The sequence below is a fragment of the Pholcus phalangioides genome, unplaced genomic scaffold (genome assembly GCF_987345545.1).
Source record: "Pholcus phalangioides strain wild (caught in Gottingen) unplaced genomic scaffold, Ppha-v1.0 ptg000004l_1, whole genome shotgun sequence".
In the NCBI taxonomy this organism is placed as follows: domain Eukaryota; kingdom Metazoa; phylum Arthropoda; class Arachnida; order Araneae; family Pholcidae; genus Pholcus; species Pholcus phalangioides.
In genome coordinates, this window is record NW_028301597.1 from 28,039,142 (window position 1) to 28,060,057 (window position 20,916).

The 20,916-nt window shown below is 36.8% G+C and overlaps 1 protein-coding gene across 1 annotated transcript; it reads right to left on the reverse strand.

The window, feature by feature from the left end:
* Nucleotides 1-3,956: 3,956 nt before the first annotated feature.
* On the reverse strand, nt 3,957-20,727 carry LOC149087033 (putative polypeptide N-acetylgalactosaminyltransferase 9). The gene is made up of 10 exons (XM_089231251.1): nt 20,041-20,727; nt 17,242-17,411; nt 15,901-16,065; nt 10,317-10,524; nt 9,239-9,356; nt 7,989-8,171; nt 7,723-7,863; nt 7,524-7,637; nt 7,282-7,410; nt 3,957-4,235 (listed from the first exon to the last, which is right to left on the reverse strand). The coding sequence occupies exons 1-10, from the start codon at nt 20,517-20,519 to the stop codon at nt 4,089-4,091; spliced, it is 1,854 nt and encodes a 617-aa protein (XP_089087377.1). The 5' UTR covers nt 20,520-20,727; the 3' UTR covers nt 3,957-4,088.
* Nucleotides 20,728-20,916: the final 189 nt, after the last annotated feature.

Genomic DNA, 20,916 nt, shown 5'->3' on the forward strand with positions numbered 1-20,916 from the left:
ATTTGTCAAATATATACTTTTTTTTATTAATTATATTTTGACGTGCTCAACATTTTTCATGATTGACAATTTTCAGCAATTCTGGCGATAGTTGGCAGCTTCACTTGCTTTGACAAATTTTTCGGCTGTTAATGGAAACTCTACCTTCCTTTGACATTTTTTTTTTCGACTGTAAACACCAAATTTACTTGCCTGACAATATTTCTGACTAACTGGCAGATTTACCTGCACTCGACAATAATTTTGGCGATATTTCGTATTCGTATGAAAGAAGTATGGTCAGTCGTAGGTACAGTATTTATGGTGTTGTGTGTATTGATACTTTCCTACCGGAAGAACTTTCCATGCCGGTTAGAACCCCTTAGCGGACGTATTTGGCCCGCGGGCCGGAGGTTGTGCATCCCCCTGCTTATAATTTTCCATATAACCTGACACCATCTTAAAAAAAAAATAGCGTCCCATCTAACTGGATTGAATCCCCAGCTAGAAAATGACCACATCATAATAGAATCTTGTGATTCACTACATTATGCTTATGTTAGTTTCAAATTACATTATGCAGTGAAACAACCCTTTTTCCTTGTTCCTGTGTTTACTTAGCCTGAATAATTCCGAAAACGTTGATTATCCCCCCTTCTCCAGCTTTGCTTTTGTGGTAAGGATGTCGATATTTTTGAATTGGTCATTTAATATTGTTGACTGATCGGGTGACTGGAATATTGAAAATGACAAAAAAAAATCTTTTCACACTGACAAAGGATATTAAAAACTGCAAATAACTTTTGGATATGAGTCCCGTATCCGAATGTTTCATAAGAAATGAAATTAAGTTAAAGTGAAATTTTTGAACTTTTTTTTTTAATAATGAGACGTTCTCACATATACACTTTATTTTCAAGCGTTTTAGCCTCCATAAAAGTAATCTCCATCATATTTTCGAGTTGTTCTTCCTTATATGGATGTTTTCTTTCGAGAATTTCGTGGTGAAGGTGCTCTTCTGAATGAGCACCTTTGAATTTGTCGAGATGAGCGTGTAGGATGTGATGCGCCACGTGAGAGACATTGGACATTCCATTTTCGTATAGAATTTTTAATGTTTTTCCACAAGATCAAAATAGGTCTTAGTCCTTTAGGTTATCTAAGAAGCCATTAACATTAGTGCACGGGTTGGGTCTGTGAGACCCATGAACAAGTATTTCTCCTATTTTACTGACATGTTGCAGGGACAACTTTCTTAAGAGTCTCGCTAATTTCCTTAACTCGTTTATCAATAAAGCCAACTTGAAACGCGTATGCTATTTTTCCGGAACTCTTGAAAGATTATCTGTATCTGGGTCAATGAGACTTAACTAATGCAATCAAGCAGAATTTTTTTTTTCTAAATGTTCATTAACACTGAGAAAAAGAATATTATTATTTAAAAACAATGCGTTGATTGGCATTTTTATTTTAAAATGACTGAAAGAATGGGGTATGAATGCTTATATTTTCATATTTTTAAGTTTATTTCACATATACAGTAGAATTTCGACTATCCGTCTCGCGACTATCCAGCCTCTGTATCATCAGGTCTAGTCTCCTGGCGCCATAAAGTTGCCAAATCATCGGAGCCGTCAAAAACTTTGCCAAGTTTATTGCCAATTTGGCGAGATATACAAAAAAATGTTTATTTTTATTTTTACATAAGATAATGACGGCCTCGGATTTCCATGATTGTATTTTTTTTTTTTTTTTTTGCACATTCTGCTATTTTTATGTGATAGAGCCTCAGAATTTTAAGGCATATTTTGCATATTTAATAATTTTCGATAGAATTACATTTTTCCCCCGCTATCCAATTCCGCTTCAGATTGGTTTTTTCAGTTCCCGCCTCTGACGAGAGCTTTTCCTTCTTCTTTCCCCGTTATAACAGTGGCCACGTCATCAGTGGTCCCCAAGGTGAATGAGATGTAGATCACAATTATAATTAAATTTACCTGGAGTTCTTCATAACTTAGTCACGGTCTCTGTTTTTCACAAAGCCTCCAAAACGTACCCCCCCCTCCACCAACCTGGGCCATCCACGACCATTATTTAAAGGGGCTACCCCCCCCCCCTCCAAACAACAGAAACAACGGAAATATTAGCGCCAACTGATAATCTTAGCAACCTTTTTGAAAATCATGCGCAAGAGCAGTGAACGTTTAGTGTGTGTATCATTTTTAAGGCTATGATTTTTTATGCTCTAAAAAAAATGTTGATTGGCAAAGAAGCCTGAATACTGATGCATGGCTGTTAACACGTTAATCACCTGAATCAGTGATGGTAACTCGTGGGGAAAATTGGCTGAAATTGTGTGGTCAGCGGGGGAAATTTCTTAGCGTTTGTTGGAAATTTTGAGAGTTTTATCAAACTTGTGAATTGCAGCATTTACGTGTACTTTACGGGACACCCAGGCCATCCGAGTTAAACCCGGGCAGCATGGTGACCTCATTTGCATGAAGGCTTCCATGATAAGATTTGGCGCAATGAGTTATAATTCACTGTATCATCATCTATATATCATAAATACTTATATATAAATTGAGGTGGGGCCTAAGCCCTCTTTCATTTACGCCCAGAAATATGATGCTGCTGAGACGGCAGTAGGGACACTCTTTTGTGTAAATATTCAAAAATGCGTTGAAGTTCCGTAGACCAAACATTATAATCAAGTACTCCGCGAAAAGTTTTACGTTGGAAACTCCTGATCTATGACTGCATTAACACTTCTTATTATCATAATGTCTTGCTAAAACTAATTTTATCCGAGATAGGAATGAAAAAAATTTTAGAACACATTTTTCGTTTTATAGGGCATGTTCACAGTTTTATAGGGCATGTTCACAGTTTTTAAGGGCATAAATGCATGTTTTATAGAGCATTTTTTAGAAGTTTTTAAGGGCATAAAAATCATAACCCTAATAATGATTATTTACAGGCGAAAAATGATATAGTAAATGAGAAATATTTACGTAATTTTCGTAAAAATATTCATATTCTTGTATTCTTGGACTCCATTTTCCGATGAAACTGATATTTTCTGCTCCTTGCTCCTTTTAGTCGTAAGTCATTGGGAAATAAGGCTGGTTAAACAAAAATCGTGTGACATGATATTATCACACTTTACCTTTACACTTTGAGAAAAATGTCACTGCCTAAAATAACTCGGAGGACTAAAAATGTCGATCAGATGAAACCAACACATCTAGCCAATTTTCGTCAAATATAGGTAACATCGATAAATTAGTTTAAATTAAATATTATTCACCTTGTTTTCCTATAGCTCTATACAAAGTACAGAGTTATAGGAAACTATTGTGTGTATATTTCTTGGTGTTTACCGACATAGTTTTCTACCCTGTGGATATAATCAAGAATCGACAGAGATAAAATTGTTGCGAATTTTATTTCTCTCTAATGCCCATTGAACAAAAATGTATAATATCCGGCGCTGCCCGGGGGTTTCTTCAATTGCTGGGAGGACTGAAAAAGTGACAAACCATATTTCATTTCTATGTCCTACCTTGCTGTAATTGGATTGTTTTCTGTAGCGCTTGTTATATATTTAAATAAATAAATGCATATAAACTATTATACATATATACTAAGAGGATTAAAGAAGTGACAAATCATTGTAAACTCGTATACATGTCTGAAACGCATTGCTAGGGAACCCCACGGTAACCAAAGTAAAAGTTCCGAAAGTGATTGTTGAGGTCGAGAAACCATTGTAGCCCTATAGGTTTTCGCACATTTTGGGCATTTGCCCAGCTCGGACAAACGTTTAAAGAAGCTTATCGACTATCGTTCAAGTTGGGTCCCATTTGGTATGTATGCAAAATTTGGCGACGATGGATCTAAAATTGTAGATTTGTATAGAAAACATACATATACACAGACACACACAGAAAATTGATTTTATATATATAGATTTCCAGTCAACATTATTTCATCGATTTTATTGCTAAACCAAGACATAAGAGTCTGCAACCCTGCATAAGAGACGTGCGTTTTTCACTGACTGAAATTTTTATCGGTATTTTTGTTCATTAATGACGCAGATGGCGTCAAAGCGTGCTGTTCATTTTCGGTTCGTAGAACTGGAATTTCCATTTTTGCCGTGGTTCGTCTGAGCATGTTTTCATTACTACTCTTTTATAATCCTTTGTCATTTCCATACACCAACCAGAGCGGACATGAACGATATTATTCGTCTGAAATGGAGAATTTAGAAACGTCTTTTTTATTTTCAATGTAATACTGATATCACTTACTATTATCATTGATATAACTCGTATAGATCCATCAAAATAATAAAGTATATTAATGTAATATTCTATAAATAACAATAAATTTATTTACTTATCAAATATTTTCCTTTTTTTTGTGATTGTTCAAGTTTGAAGCATTCTCTGTGGCACCCAGGAAAATTTCGACTAAAAATTCTCCATTATTTTTACCAATTCATTGTTCCATGAGGTTAAACCAATCAGCTCACATGAAACTCGCTTCACTTATAGTTGCAGTCAAACTCGTTATAACGACATCGAAGATTCCGCGAAATCCTGCCGTTATAATGTTGTTGATGTTTTTTAAGAGGTTTTTCAAGAGTATGAGAAACGTGATCAAATGCAATCAAATAGTGTTCACATGAAGCTGTTTTATTATAATTAGGGCTTACCATACTTGATCAGGAAAACAAAAGAAACTGAGATCATAAATGCGGGAGAACATCGCTAATTCTCACTAAAAGTCGAAGAAATCACTCTTGGCGTGAAATGCAGTGCTACATCAAGTCTGCAGTAATTTAAAATGCATTTCACTTTCACTGAGGGGGGAGTTGAACATGGCCAGGACAGTCGAATTAGTCTCTTTTCCCAACCATATTTTAAAGCTTCCATAAATTATGAAATTATTTCTTTCGTAAATTCTGGATTCATTTCCTTAGTTAATCCTAGAATTATATGTATTTCATATGCTTTATTTCTCCATAGACACCCAATTTTTTTCCCACAGTTCTCTGTGGCTTCCCCTTAACCATACATCATTTCTCCTCTTCAACTTGATTTTCACTCGCGGCTCTTTCAGAATATCCCAGGAGCTCAGAGGAGGGGGGGGGGCATATCAGCCCGAGGTTCTGAATCAATACATTGAAACTGGAATGCTTTTATAGATGCGACCCAAAACCAACAACATGATCAATTTTGCGACCCGTTGGTCACTTCCGAATTTGAAAATATGGTTGTTAAACATTCCTAAGTAACGAAATGTTTGGTTTCTAAAATTTGTGAAACCAGCCAATGGCGTCTTAACGGCTGGACCAATGGTTCCTGGGCAGACGCGTACACAGGGGAGTATTTGGTTGACCCATGCCCCCCCCCCAAGTCAACCAAAAATGAGAAGAAAAAAGTAATATTTCGGTGTAAAAGTTAAATATCGAATGAAAATTCCCTTTATATGCTATATTAACCAATTTCTGTAAATTTAAATCTTTTTTGAAGGGTGGCAACTCTAAATTTCTCGGGAAGAAAATTTTTGTGCCCCCTTCCCCCTCCGAAGTTTGATCCTGCGTACGCTCCTGGTCCTGGGCCCATTTCCAACAATCAAACGGTATCCTCAGAATATTATATGTAAAGCTTCCGTGTGTGTGTGTGTGTGTGTGTGTGTGTGTGTGTGTGTGTGTGTGTGTGTGTGTGTGTGTGTGTGTGTGTGTGTGTTCATATTTTTATATAGAAATTTTTCAGCATTTCTGTGCAATCCGTATCAATAGTATGCCTATGACTTTTTGGATGCCAACTTCCCCAAAATTTATCAAATCATGGCCCAAGTGGGCCTGAAAAAAAAAGTTCACGATTCCAAACCCAGGCCACTGGGGGCCGTTTAGATCCTCCTGTAACCCAGTGGCGAGCAATAGAAACATTTGTAAGAGGATTGAAAATAGATTCATACGGCAGATATCGGAAACCTATCGTTAAGCCCGACCCATAGGTTCAGAGCCCCTGCATTACAGTAAAAATTCCTTCGAAAATAGCTCCTTTTTTTTACTGTCCTTTTCCGATTATCACTAGTTGTACGTGAAACTACGGAGTGTTGTAATGTTGAAAGTGATTTGATATCCATATCCTTCTGTAAAATAAATGTAAATTTTTAAATAAAATGAAATAAATGTAAAATTAATTTTAAGTTCACCGAATAACAGATCGATTCCAATGATAATGAGAATTCATGAACTAACAAGAAAATGGTACCCAACATGTCGTCCTCAAAAATGATGTAAAAAAATTAAGTCTTTCTCATCCACAAACACGTAAAAAAATCAGGGCAAAATTAAATTATCAACCGCTTTACAATCAAGGGCGAAATATTTCGTTTAAATGCCAGTGGAATAAATTCAGTATCCAGTTCTCGGTGTTGTCTTTCCCCTCTCCTCACCATCGAGAAGTTTTATTCTAACCCTATAAGCTGAAGTTGATTTTTTTCCTCCCCGTTCCTTCTATACTCCTGCTAGTGATTTTTCCCCCACATATAATATACCTTTCTACTATATACAAATAAAAGAATACATAGAGTGTGAGGATAAAAATAGAAATCTGCTGTATACTCTCTTATCTACCTATCTATTATACTGTTTTCCTTTTTTTTCTATTTTTTTTTTTATCACTTTTCTTCTATTTTTTCTTCTGTCGCCTTCCTCTTGTTCTTCCTTCTCCTAACGTGCGATAATGTTATGACAAGGTTACTAGATCACCGATACGTCAAATAGAGAAATCCAAATTCGTTGCCAAATGCCTGTACGTGAAGGGGTTAAAAGACGGGGGGAGGAACAAAGAATATATAAAAAATTATTACAGTTGGCTACTCATTCCCTCTTATGTTTCTTGGCGAGATATCTATACAAAAAAAACTACTTTTCAGTTTCGTTTCCTTTCTTTTTCCTTCACCTTCTCTGTTCTAGAAGCTAGTTATTTCTTTCTTTTACTGTGCTTTGCCTGATCGTGCGTTGCTTGAATAACGTTCCTCAGACTCCTAGGCTTGCGGGAGTTTTAAATTCATTTTTGGCCTCTACCGGTGTTAAAAATACACTATTATTTTATTATTATTATTATTTACTTTCTTTTTTGAGTGATCTATAATAATTTCGCTGGATTTTTTTACATTTCTGTTAATATTTAAATGAATAGAATCACTGGTAACGTTTCGAAGACGTCACATTGTGGGGACCCTTTCCTTGTAAGAAAATAAAATTGATTACAAATTTACTTGATTGCGATAAGACCAGTGCTGATTGCCTTTCGCTCCGTGACATCCGAACACAGTCACGTCTTTTAGGGCATAATCCAAACAGGCTTCATCCCTGCGAATTTCTCCATCGGCGTTCATCAGCCAGTACTGTAAGTAACAGACACACAAGGATATTATAATATTTACGCATGTACTCGAAGCATTATTCATCGTGAACTAATCGTATTTTGTACTAATTATGAAATATTTAATAAACTTTCCTGGTGGCCCCCATCTCCGTGACAGTGGTGCACTTGGACGGATTTTGAGTAATACTTTCTTGTACTTCCGCTATCTAAACACCTTGGCGACTCCGTAGGAGCCAGGTTACGCACCTGCAATGGGAAGAGAGACATCACGGTCATCTTGAAGCGTCATCTCGAAATTTTATTTGTTTATAAATAATTAATTGGTATATACTTCTCCTCGGGCGATGGCGTGACTGGGGTTGAACATTTCTGGACAGACGTTATCCAAGTACCATTCAAAGCTTTTGCATTTCATCGTGTTTCTCAACGTGATTCTTTCAGTGAGGTCCTCGGAATCGACGTCAAATTTTTTCTGATGGAATTAAGAATATTTCAAATTACTGTCATTTTTCATTGATGACAGAGCAAAAAGTTTCAGGGAGTCTCATGGACCCCCTATAGAATGACTGATTTTAGAAACGTCATCGGATTACTTACACTATTGTTTCCAAACCTTTCGAAAATATACTTGATATGGTCGTCCATCCAAACTTTAGCCAGTCGGGCCGAATTCTTATTCATAACTCCTGTGCCATTCGGCCAATCGTAGACACTGGTGAAGAATACGTGACCGACACGTGAACACGGTATGGCCTCTACTCTGCCACCACACATCCAGGTCTGTGGGAAGAAAACAATTGGGTACAATGACCTATATATACATTTTCGTACTGATACGTTAACATTGACGGTAGTTATGCTTGTTTACATTATATACGGTGTTCCTGTGTTAACCGCCCAATTGTAAGTGGGGAGGGTGATGATACACATCACGGCAAAAAAATATTTCCAATTTAACCCAGGGTCGCAACCCACTTATTCAGGGTTTGCGTGCAGTATCTCATGGAGAAGTCACCAAAATACTGACCTTGCTCATATTGTAAGGAACGACAGGGAAATCTCTTCCTTCAGACACAAGCAATTATGGGGGGAAAAAATGTTTTCTCTTTAACTTAGTTGTTAACTAAGTTGTTGTTTAACTAAAAATGTTTTCCTCTTATCTTATGTGTGGATGAGGGGAAATATTTTTTTCCTTTCATTCCGTGGGTTACCTTTGGACGTTTTCTCTTCACTAATCTAAATAGATAAGGACCGAACATCGTACTCGGGGTCAATATACATTTTCTCTTCACTAAAAGGAGGCTGAAGAGGCTTGAGTTTAAAATTTTCCAAACTTATCTATCCAAAAAACCCTATCTCAAAAAAAATCTATCTCAGCACTTAAAGTTTTATACAACTGGCTTATATATACACAAGATGAATTTAGGAAAGGTAATTCAATTGCCTCTGCAGAGCATCGAACCACCGTTCCATCGCAAAACCTGGGCAAGAAGCAATTAATTCTTAATTCGGTTTATAGCTCATTTATACTAACGTTAGCCGCAAGATGGCAACGCACATGAAGATGATGCCATTAGTGCTATATAAGCCATCTTCAAATCTCAGCATTCTATATATTTCTTAGCTGAGCCCATAGAGCCTTATATTTCAGCCAAGCTATTCGAGTGCCTCAAGGATCAACGAGGTTTTTTTCCCTATCATTTTTTTATCTCTGTAGTATAAATACGTTAGAACCAGTTTGATCAGTAAAATAGATTTCTTGGCTAGAGACCCTCTTCGAGATCTGACATGTAACGTGCATATTAAATGTGTTCTTAGCTAAGAAAATAAAATATATGCTCTTATACCTTGAAAGACAGTTCAAGATTTTCCGTCCCCCACACTTCAAGTGCGCTGTCGTATGAGCCAAGACGCTCGAAATATCTTTTGTCAATGGAAAATATCCCACCAGGCATCGTTGGAGATCTGATTTAGCATTATCATATAAAGGAAAAGCTTCATTAAGTATCAGTATTACAAATAATTTGTTTGATTATCATTTTGTTATGCACATGAATCTTCATACAGAAGAATCTTAAATTAAGGTGACTAAAAAACAAAATTAAAAATCGTAAATTAAGTTTTAATATGAAAAATACGAAGAATTGAGATTCTAAACGGAAATTGAGTCGATTCCCACCAAAAAAAGTTGCCAAACGCATAAAAAACCACCAATAATTTGCTGAAATTGCTGAAAATTTTCTAATGAGTCGGAAATTAAGGGTTACTCCGAATTAAAATGTTTTGAGCGTTCAAATTATAGGCGTCATATTTAGTCTTTCTTTCAAAAACCTAGCACAACTCCAGCCAGTCTATCGCCATGAGCAGTTTGAGCTGTGCCGGAAGTGAGTTAGTGAGTGAGTGAGTGCGTGAGTGAGTGCGTGCGTGTGTGAGATTTAAAATTATAAGTGATGAAAGTCATCTTCACCCACGATTTCAGCTATGATTATGAATTCAAGTAAGCTTAAGAAACTGGGTGATTTGATTTCAAAAATCCAGTCAGATACGGAAAATACTTGGTCATATGGTCACTTTCAATACCCATTGATAGTTACTGGTGCTGCAGCACCATCTGCCCGTAGAAGTTTGAACTAAGAATATCACAGTTCCGAAATAGATTTTGTGGCCTATCACAAAATTGCTGCCAGAAGTGTTTTTTTTTCATATAAAAAGAATTTTCTTTATGTATTTTTTTGCGATAATTTTAGAACATCCCGTGTGACAACCAATTGAAATTTTATTTAAAGGGATTATATATTCATTATGAACATTTCTTAATCTTCATTTCAATAAGTTTTATTTTATGGTAAGACTTTTTCTTTAAATGGACAAATAGTAATTAGGAGGTGTGATATGGAATTTTTGACAAAAAAACAAAATAAATACTCGATTGGTTCCCATGCCTCTTTCCTCTTCTCGGTGATTCTCAGAGGTATCGGTTGCCACGCAAACTTGAGATCCCAATTGAAGCTTCCGATCTGCATCATCGGTGCATATTTGTACTCAAAAGTTAGAGCATCAATTGTATCGACGACGGGGAAGACTACATTTTTCTTGCCCTCTAAGATCCGATAGAGAAGTGGCTCCAACCAGCCTACGAGGGAAAAAAAAGGCACCTATATATTACGAAATCTAATCACATAATTACTTAAATATAAGGGGGGGGGGGGTCTGGTGAGCCGGTCGCGACAGAGGAGGAGATCCAATTTTACCCTTTAACCTCTCAACATTACAACGGGACACCGAAATAATAATTTTAATTATCATTTATATATCTCCAAACGGACAATTTCAAAAAATATATCCACCAAATTGACAAGTCTCTTTTTCTGGCGCCCACTGATGTGATAACAATTTCTAATTTCATAAAAATGATTCCGAATTCTATTTCTTGATCTATAATTAACATTATAATCAACACTACGATATAAAAAAGCATTCCTTCATTCACTTATAAATTATGTTTGAACTTATTAATAACTAGCTACAATACCCGGCGCTGCCCGGGTTTTCTTCAATGAGGCTTTTTGGATCATGTGATATCTCCCTCTTTCTTTGAGGGACATGCAAACCGTGTCTAAGTTAACCAATATGGCGACGTCCTGCGCGACTCATGAAAGAAATAAATCTAAATTTAAAGAAACGTAGAAATGAATAGTCCCCCCCCCCTTTTTTTATGGGTGTTAGGTATTTCGATTCCCTCCCCCTGAACTTCAAGTTATCTATTTCTGCCTGTTTGAGCTTCCAAAAATGCTTAATTAAAGCTGTGGAATTTTTTCGATGCACTTTACGGGGCCCATAACTAATTTTAAAAACATCCTAAACTATATGAATTTATGCAAATAAATATCAAAAGACAATACGGAGAACTTAATTTTCGAGCTTGAGAAGATATAAATAAAAAGTTGAAATCAATGTTATTACATGGATATCAAACTCAAAAGTAGATCCGGCAAATTATTCATATTTTTAATTTTCTGGGCTTCGTATCTCCAAGTGAATTCAATATTTCAAAAATCGAGAATTCAATTTAATTTTTAAAATTATTGATGTGGCAGGGAACCCTCCCCTCCCCCTACTAAATTTCCGTATTTATGCAGTTAAATCGGCAATTTTAATGGTGATTTCTATGAGGATCACCCTTTTCCTGACCCTCAAAGCGATGATGGTGATGATTATGACGTCTATTCAAAAAGCCTCATTACTGAGAGTATATTGAAAATGTGGCAAACCATTATAAAGGCATAAACTATTATACATAACTGGCAGTATTAAAGAAGTGACAAACCATGTAAAGACATAAACACGTCTGAAACTCATCGCTAGGGAACCACGGTAACCAAAGTAAACGTTCGGAAAGTGATTGTTGAGGCCCAAAAACCATTGTTGCCGGACAGTTTTTTGCCCATTTGGGGCATTTGCCCTGGTCTGACGAAATTTTAAAGTAGCCTATCGTTCAAGTCGGGTCCCATTTGGTATATATGCAAAATTTGGCGACGATCGATCTAAAATTGTAGATTTGTATAGAGAACATACACACACACACACAGACACACAGAAAATCAATTTTATATATATAGAAGATTGCACTGAAAGGTGGGATTCCCAAATATGGAAATCCGTATAACTTGAACAATTACAGAACATCTCGATTTTACCATCTACTTCTAAAATTTATGAAACAATCATTAAAAATTGGCTGGTGTATTACCCATTGGCATTTTTCTTGATATTGTAAAAGCTTTTGATAGTGTGAACCACCAAATCCTTCTTTCAAAATTATATCATTCCGGAATTAGAGGTACTATATTTTGTTCTCTATTATTAGTTCCTTATTTCGTGATACTGTATATGCTTTTATATTGGATTGCTATATTTTGGTTATACTTGACAACCATATTTTTTATGGGCATCTTTTTTCAGCCACCTTGTAGTTAATTTTTCCTGTTGTAGCCTTTGTGTTCGTATTTGTATTTAACATTCTCAGATCTTATCTCACTAATAGAACCCAAAGAGATAACTAATGAACACTTAAGAAAAAATAACCGAAGTCCCCACCAGGGTTCAGTGTTGTGACCTTTACTTTTTAAAATCTTTATTAATGACTTATGCAATTCAAAAATTTCTGGTAAAAATAATATTTGCTGATAATACTGTGATATTAGTTATTCTGGGGAAAATTTCCAAACACTCATTAACAGTATTAACAGCGATCTTTTAATTGTTCGAAATTGGTTTCTTGATAATGATCTAGAGATATATGTTTCTAAAACTAATATTCTTAACCTTCCATTAACAAACATTCAACAAATCAGTTTTAATCCAACTTTCCATAATTAACTCCGCTCCTGTATCAGCCCATGTACATGTCAACCTCTTGGTCAAATTTCTACTATAAAATATCTTGATGTTCATTATTGACCAAAATTTCAAATTTCATTCTCACATAAAATATCTTCAATTAAAGCTTCGTGTTTCAGTTTGCAAATTTTACCATTCAAAACCATTTGTAAATCAATCCTTACTTATCACATATTTCTACTTGATGGGTTCACTCATACTTACTCAATGGTTTATCGCTTTGGGGAAGTGGCTACAGTACTAATATTACTCCTCTTATTTCCTTACAGAAAAAATTATCAAACTGAAAAGGATTATAACACTCCTTCAAAAGAACTTTCCAGTCGCTTACAAATAATACCACTTTGATATCTATTTTTTACAGATCTAATTTAATTATTAAGAAAAATCAGTTCTCACTGACTTTAAACTCCTCAGTTCCTCTGACCGATATAATATCCTTACACATTACCTGTAGTACATAAAAATAACACTTAAAAAAGTTTCATTTATCTTATTCCGAATTTTTGCACGCACACAATACTCTTCCAAAATAAAATTTACCTACTCCGACATAATCATCCTTCATGAAAAACTCAAAACTCACTTATTTCAAATCATGATATTGAAAAATATTTTTTCTTTTCAACCTCATAACCTAATTGCATCTTCGTATGCGATGTAATTAGCTGATTTTTTATACTTCTTTTTCTTCTAATTTATGTATTTTCATTTACGCGTAACAAAAAAAAAAATCTCAACCTGCTGTCATATCTATAAATATGCAGTGATTATAATTAAAGTTCCCGTACTCTGAGTAGTTTTTCCCAAAAAACTGCTTATCCGAATACCGATAAATTTTTAGGATATCTTAATGAGACCATGGGAGAGAGATTTATGAAATAAAAAAAACAATTCAATTTTCAACCACCAGGTGAAAAAGTTGGGTGTTTTTGTTGAATTATCCTTTTTTCCTCCATGAACCCATATAGCGTATATACCAACTTTCAATGGAATACGTTCTCCAGAACGGACGCTATATAGGTCGGAGAGGTGTCAGTATATGCTGACGGGTGCTACAATGGTTTGAGCAGGGTCAGCATAATAATATATTCAAACTACTCACACCTACACAGCGCTCTTTCTGAACGACGTATTACATTGAAACGTGGTATATACCCTATATGGACCATGGGAAAATGTAAAATTCAATAAAAATGCTCTACTTTCCCCCCCCCCCCTCTGATGGTCAAAAATTTAACTTTATTTTTATTTCATAAATCTCTCTCCCATAGTCTCTTTAAGATATCCTAATTGGATAAGCAGGTTTTTGAGAAAAACCACTCAGAGTACGGGAAGTTTAGTTATAATCACCCTATATATATCTCTTTTTTTTCTGTTCTTTATGTCTAAATTGGTCTACTCATCAGTTCATACCCACCTCCTCCTCCACAGTTGCACTGTAACCTTTTACTCCAATTATATATTTTGTTCATGTGTGGTTTTTTTCTCCTTTTGTTTTATTCATTTTTCTTTGTGTGTTTATTTATCAATTTAATTGGTGTTTTTGTCTCATCAAAATTTGTTTAGTAACAGCTGCTATACGGTCGACGCAGCTTAATGTGATCACATCAGGAAACTTGGAGTTTCTGATAACAATAACCAAATGATAACTATATCCGAAAAATCCCGTTTTCAAGAACGCTGACCATCCTGTTTGGTCGAACTGAAATAACAGTAAACGGATATTGGTAAAATGGGACAACGCCTTTCTTTCCCTACTAAATTGGTTTCCAAAAATTTTCAATCGTTTTCTTTTAATTTCTTTCTTTTTTTTCAATTCCATTCTAAAACCGGCTAAAATCCTTCATATTTGTTATTCAGCCATTGTGAGGCGTTAGTATGGAACTGTCTAATGTTCATCACAAATTACGATATTTTTTTTAATGTCCACAATACGTTTCATACATTCCCTTGAAAAAATTTCGCGGAAAAAGAAATTTGAATCTTGTCAACTGAAAGAAACGGATCAAGAACTGATGGAAAGAGCTTTTTTTGTCATACACTCCATTTGCCTTCACTATAAGAACGCCAGAGCTAAAAGCAGCTGCACACCTACATGGATCACAATACTACGGACTGATTACGACATTCATATTGTCCGCAAGGAAGCGGGGGAGGGGCGAGAACACCTTCAAACTTCCTACATAGTCTTGCAGCCAGATAACGATAACTTATGGGAACAAAATAAGTTTGGTTAACCTTACCTTCAGAATGCGCAAAAAAAACTTTCGACGGAAAAAAATATTATATATATCTGAAGTGTCATGATATTGGTCCATTCCATCCTTGGCAAAAGTGATAACAATATCAAATTGATAACATTATCCGTCATTTTAATAAGGGGCATTGACTGTATATGTACTTTGAAAATTCTTCTAATACACATTGTAACTTTATTGTAACCGGATCGTTGATCTCCTTGGGTGTGTTTTCTTCACATGGTTTTATTTTACGTTGTTCTTGGTTTTAATATGAATAGGGCGCGGTAGCCCAGGTCGATAAGATACTCGCCTAAAAGTACCAAAGGATGTTTAGAGGTGTCGCGAGTTCGATACCCGGTTCGTCCTTGTCAGAAAACTTTCCTGACACAGGGTTTACAACAAAAACGGTGACATGACCGCAGAAAAAATTGCTACCGCAGGGAGTCCCCCCATCGAGGGGTTAGTGCACCAACCTCTCGATGAGTATCAAAATACAAGCCTGCCGTTCGGAATCGGCAATAAATTGCAGGTCCGCTGTCTAATTAATTAGCCCTCGTGTGAAGAAAATCATTGTGGTGCGACAAAAATGATCAAATTTAATATGAATAAATTTGAATTTGAAATGCACGCTTCCCCGTCTGACCAAGCATCTAGTTGCGGCCCTGATGACACCTATATCGCACTGAACATAAGAAATATACAACATTTCATTTTGGCTATACTTAAATGCGTAGAATTCCATTTGTGTATTACCTATCCTTAATGGAATCGGAAGGAAAAGCACCTCAAAGCTACAGTCATAGATTGAACGATTACACGCAGCACTGATACACCATACATTATACTTACGTTTACTTACATCTTACCATCAGTGCATTCGCAATGCGAGTCCAGGAACGTCAAAACGGGACCTACAGCTTGGGATGCACCTAGGAGACGAGCTCTTACGAGTCCTTCTCTTTTCTTCGTTCTGATTACTCTGACTTTTAATAAATTCGACATGTACTTGGTAAGACGAGATTTTAGTTCACCTGTAGCCGAGAAAGTTTGAATGAATTTGTTTGAATTCAATATCATATTAAATGCACTCAAAATACTGAAAAAAAGACTCGGATTTTTATGGAGTTTTAAATAAAAATATACAGGGTGATTCCATAATTTATTCCCCTCGCCACATTTTTGTGGTCGTGGAGGCATGTTCCCATGTAGAAAAAGTATCCAAATAACTTGATGCGTTATTCATGTTGCAAAGTGATAACAATATCGTTTATCAACTTTGTTACTACTACACACTACACGTTTATTGAAGTACAGTAAAACCTCTCTTTTGCGGTCACCGACGGGACAAAAAATTTCATCCGTAAATGAGGGGGTAACCGTTAATCAGGGGTTTGAAATACATACTTCTATTATACAAGGGGAAATAATTATTTATCCGTAAAAGAGGGGTGACCGCATCTGATGGATGTATGTTAACGGGGGTTTTACTGCATAAAACTTAAAACTATTTATATGGCCACCTTACCCTGGAAACTTTAATCAGAAAGTTGTTGCCCTGTCTCTCCTGAGACCACCACAAAAAATTCCACGTTTTCAAGTGCAATATTCGCTGAGGTATTTTAACTCAAAAATCTGAGAAAATGTTGTGTGAGAACAGCATAAACGAGGGAAAGAAGCGTTGTCCGTTAGTTTATGCTGTCTTTTCCCATTTTATGCTATTTTTGAATTCAAATGTCTCGGCAAATATTTCACTTGGAAACGCGGAATTTTTTTTCTTTTTTTGTGGTTTCAAGAGAGACAATACATCCATCCTTCGCGTACGCTTCAATATCTCTCTGAGATAGGAAGCGGGGTGTGTCCGGTCTTCAAAGGTCTCCAGAGAGAGAGAGCAACATATCTCTAATTGGTTGAGTTTTTTTGGACAGGGTGTTCGTATAAAAAAATTAATTTTATATTTTAATAACTGTACAAAATGCATTTTGCGTTTATGCCCTTTGCAATAAATGAATTACGTGTTTGAGTTCTACACGTTTATTGGATACTTTTTCTGATTGGAAGTTCGCCTCTACGACCAACGGTTGGCCAGTAAAATGCGGCAACGGGGATTATGGAATCACACTCTGCACAGAAATTTGTGTCGATGGTTTTTTTTTCAATTGCATCAATCGATATAAATAAACAGATGTTAGTTACGTTGCGAAACTTACGGAAAGTCGAAAAATCATCGATTAGAAGTATTTCCGAGATTAGTCGATTCGCTGATGTGTCCAGAACGCTGTGGACGGTCCGGACGAGTGTGCTCCAAGCTTCGTTATGGAAACATATTATTATACTAGTTGGTGGAAGTTTGTCTACCGGGTAATCGAGGTACGAACACCTTCACAAAAAAAAGAATTAAGCATAGATTGAAAATAAAATGGCATCTGATATCTCCATTTACACAATAAGCAAATCGAAAAATTTAAATACGAAAAAATTTAGCGTTGTATGAATGCGTCGTCTTATCTAAAGCTGGACTGAGACAAGTGCCGCTTCACCGAGACGAAAAAAGGATGAAAAATTTTAATTTAATTGCTTAATAAAGCCCTACCTTAAAACTCCATCTATTCATAGATTAGTGATATGGTGTCTACATGGTGTATATATAGAGGTACAAAAATGATTGACCCATATGCAATCGCGGGGGGAGGGGGGAATAATTATTATATTCACAAAGACTGAATATTACATTTATTAGACATGCTCCCCACTCAAGTCTATGCACTTCTGTCATTTGGCTGATAGTTTTCGAATGGCTGTGGCGAACCATTCCATGGATGTATTGGGCACCATCTACGGACAATAGCCTACAAACATCCGCCGCCAGTGCTGCTCCCGTCCATGTACGGAACCTTTCAACATATATAGGCCTATACGCTCCAAGGTTGAAATATTCTATCTTCTTCCATAGCTTATAGATGGTAGAGCACTTGTCCGGCAAGCGAGACACTGGCGTTTGAGTCCCCATGGGAACAGTGATGAATTTTCTCTCTTCCTTGAAAATCTTTATCTCCACAAATAACCAGTCTTTCAATGAATCTTGTAATAGCTTACAATACTAGGGGGGCGAGGCTTCTTGGGAGACGCGGGCTTGATCCGTGTTTCTATTCCATGGATTCGCGTTTTTTGTTGGGTGTTTCATGAGAGAACCACGATTCGTAACCCGTAACCAGTAACGCGAAGAAGTCACCCGGGTCTTCATCGATCAAAGCAAGCAATTCTCTGCATATAGTGACACGTTTCTGCTTCTGTTGAGGTGTGAATGCATGTGGCATCCAACCTACTGCACGCACACTTTCTCAAACTTAAAACTGCTATGAACAAGTGGCAACAATGTTCATTGAGCAAGCTCGGTTTCGTTCTGTAGCTTATGAAGTGAAAACTTAACGTTAGCTAGTAACTTAAAGTTAGAAAACTTGATGGCAGATGGAAGCACTACACACAACTAGCATTACACAGAAACATACTTCACATCACGTTCACTACAAATACACACACATTCCAACATGTGCCAATTCGTTAGAAGTTCCGCAGAGAAATATGGACGAGGTGCATGTCTGGTTCAGTAGTAGTAGCTCATAAAGTGTTATGTGCCTGTTCGCCATGATCAAACTCAACACGGAATAGACATTTGCTGCTGTACGTGATGTTAAAGGTCGTTCTTTGCGCTCACATCTTTGGCTGCACTTTCCTGGCCACTATTGAACTTGGCCAACCAGCTACAGTTCGCCTTGACGGTGCTCTATTTTCAGACACCTTTCGGCGATAAAAACCTGAAAATTCCTCTCAAGAAAAAACCCACTTTTCACAAAAACCACGTTGTGTCTATCGCTAGCCACGATAATCACATTCTATCCGCTCTCCTTAATCGTTCACAAGTTATGCCATCTGTGCATCCCGCGTAGATCACGACCCCTAATGTCTATTTTATGGTGTTTCACTGTCTTGGAGTTTGTTTAGAACGTGAGAGGGCTTGAGTCAACCATTTCGGTACGACCAAGTATGTCTCACTCCTAAGCCAGAAGTTCGGTATTTTTCTTCTCGAGCCTAATTTGTACATTAAAACTCCTTCTTAATAATAGTTTATTCGATTTGCAGCCACTATGCGGTCGTGTGGGCATCGTACTGGACTCTCATCGCGAGGATTCAGGTTCGAGCCCCGAAGGTGGAGCAATGGCAATCGGCCAAAGTTGGTTTTCTGCAGTTTTCCAACTTCGGAACTCGAATGCGAGCAGGTCTCGAGCGCTGAAAAATTTTTTTCAGCACAGAGCAAGCACACCTTCAACACTATAGTTACATAACATAAATATTCAAGCATTTACCATTTTCACTTCGAAATATGGACGTGTTCAGATGGCAGCACCAGTGAGGACATGAAACAAGCACAACTCTGACAACATCACAAAATTGATGAAACTTCAGAATTAATGAGAGAGAAAATACCAGAATTGTGAAATGAAAATTTCAGAATATCAAATCAATTGAAGGTGAGGCACCTTGTTTAGTACGAAAAAAATGCATTTGTTGGATAATATATGTATATTTTTTTCAATTCTATTACCATAAGTGCGCCCCCCCCCCAAACAACGGGGCCCGGTGCGACCGTACCTGTCACACACCTTTAAGTGTGGCTCTGATCTTATCCATGAGGGCGTATGGTCTAAAGCAGTGATCACCAAAGGTTGTGCCGTGAGATCATTCGGATGGGGGAGACGTGAGGACGAAGTCAGACACAATAGTATTCATTTTAGGGTGCCACAGAAGTGTCGGGAGATCAGGCAGGTGTACCGTGAGATATTTAAAAATTTTCGAGGTTTCTGCGAGTGCAAATAGTTCAAAAATCCTTGGTTTAAAGTTACATCTGATGAATCAGTTAAATGAAATATCGAAATCACTCGTTTAAATTAGTATCTGCACCAAAAATGATTTTAATTGAGTTTGTATTGGAAATAAAAAACTGTACTCACGACCGGTCTCTGGGATCGGGCAGAGATCTGTGTACTGATATCATATCACTCACATATGCGTTGAAACCGTACTTTATCCAACTTTCTCTCATCAGCTTTTTCTCTTTTGTCGAAATGTTTGTCAAATTCACGGGCTTGCCCATCTCTCCGGGAGCTTCGGGGAACGAAACGGGTGGATCCGTCAGCATTGGCTGTCTGTACTGCATACGAATGAAATGCTGCAATACGTCCACCGAGTCATTTTTCGGAGGTGGCTCTAGTAATAGCAAATCCGTAGGCACGACCATGGAAATTCGTCCAATGGGTCTGATGACGGGATCTTTCGGTATGGCTCGCCGTTCGCTGCTGTGATTCGCTGAATTGTCTGATATCTCATTCCACCATCGGAATGAGAAATTTCCCAGCATACTCACCAAGATCAGCGAAGCCGTCAACGAAATCAGTCCCTTTATTATCAAGCTTTGTTTCTTTGAAACCATAACTGAAATCTCTAACTCATAGTCACGAGTTTCTTCTTTTTCCGGATGCTGTAACAAAAAACCGAACTAATTCTGATCAATATTCATTTTATGTTGCGATAGGTGCCGCAACATTTCCTTCATAATGTCAATTGAACACATTTGATCTAAATAACGAGTCAGACAAGGGATTAGGAAGCCTTTTTTGTTATCTGCTACAGACCATACTGACATGTCCTATAGATTTTGTTAGGAAACCCTACAATCATGTTAGCGATCTTATTTACAAACCATTAGTAGTGGAATATGATTCGAAACACGAGTTCAGTTTAAGGAGAACTGTTACACTCGCAGGATACTGTAACCATTGGGTTAGTTATTGTCACAGCCGTAAAAGCTAAATAAATAGCTTCTTTTT

Bases quoted from the DNA above. Each gene is read 5' to 3' on its own strand.
- LOC149087033 (XM_089231251.1), bottom strand. From the start codon at position 20,519: ATGGTTTCAAAGAAACAAAGCTTGATAATAAAGGGACTGATTTCGTTG. The intron at 16,066-17,241 runs GTAAGTTTCGCA...TCTCGGCTACAG, and splicing joins CGATGATTTTTCGACTTTCC to GTGAACTAAAATCTCGTCTT. The intron at 7,638-7,722 runs GTATATACCAAT...TTCCCATTGCAG, and splicing joins ACGCCATCGCCCGAGGAGAA to GTGCGTAACCTGGCTCCTAC.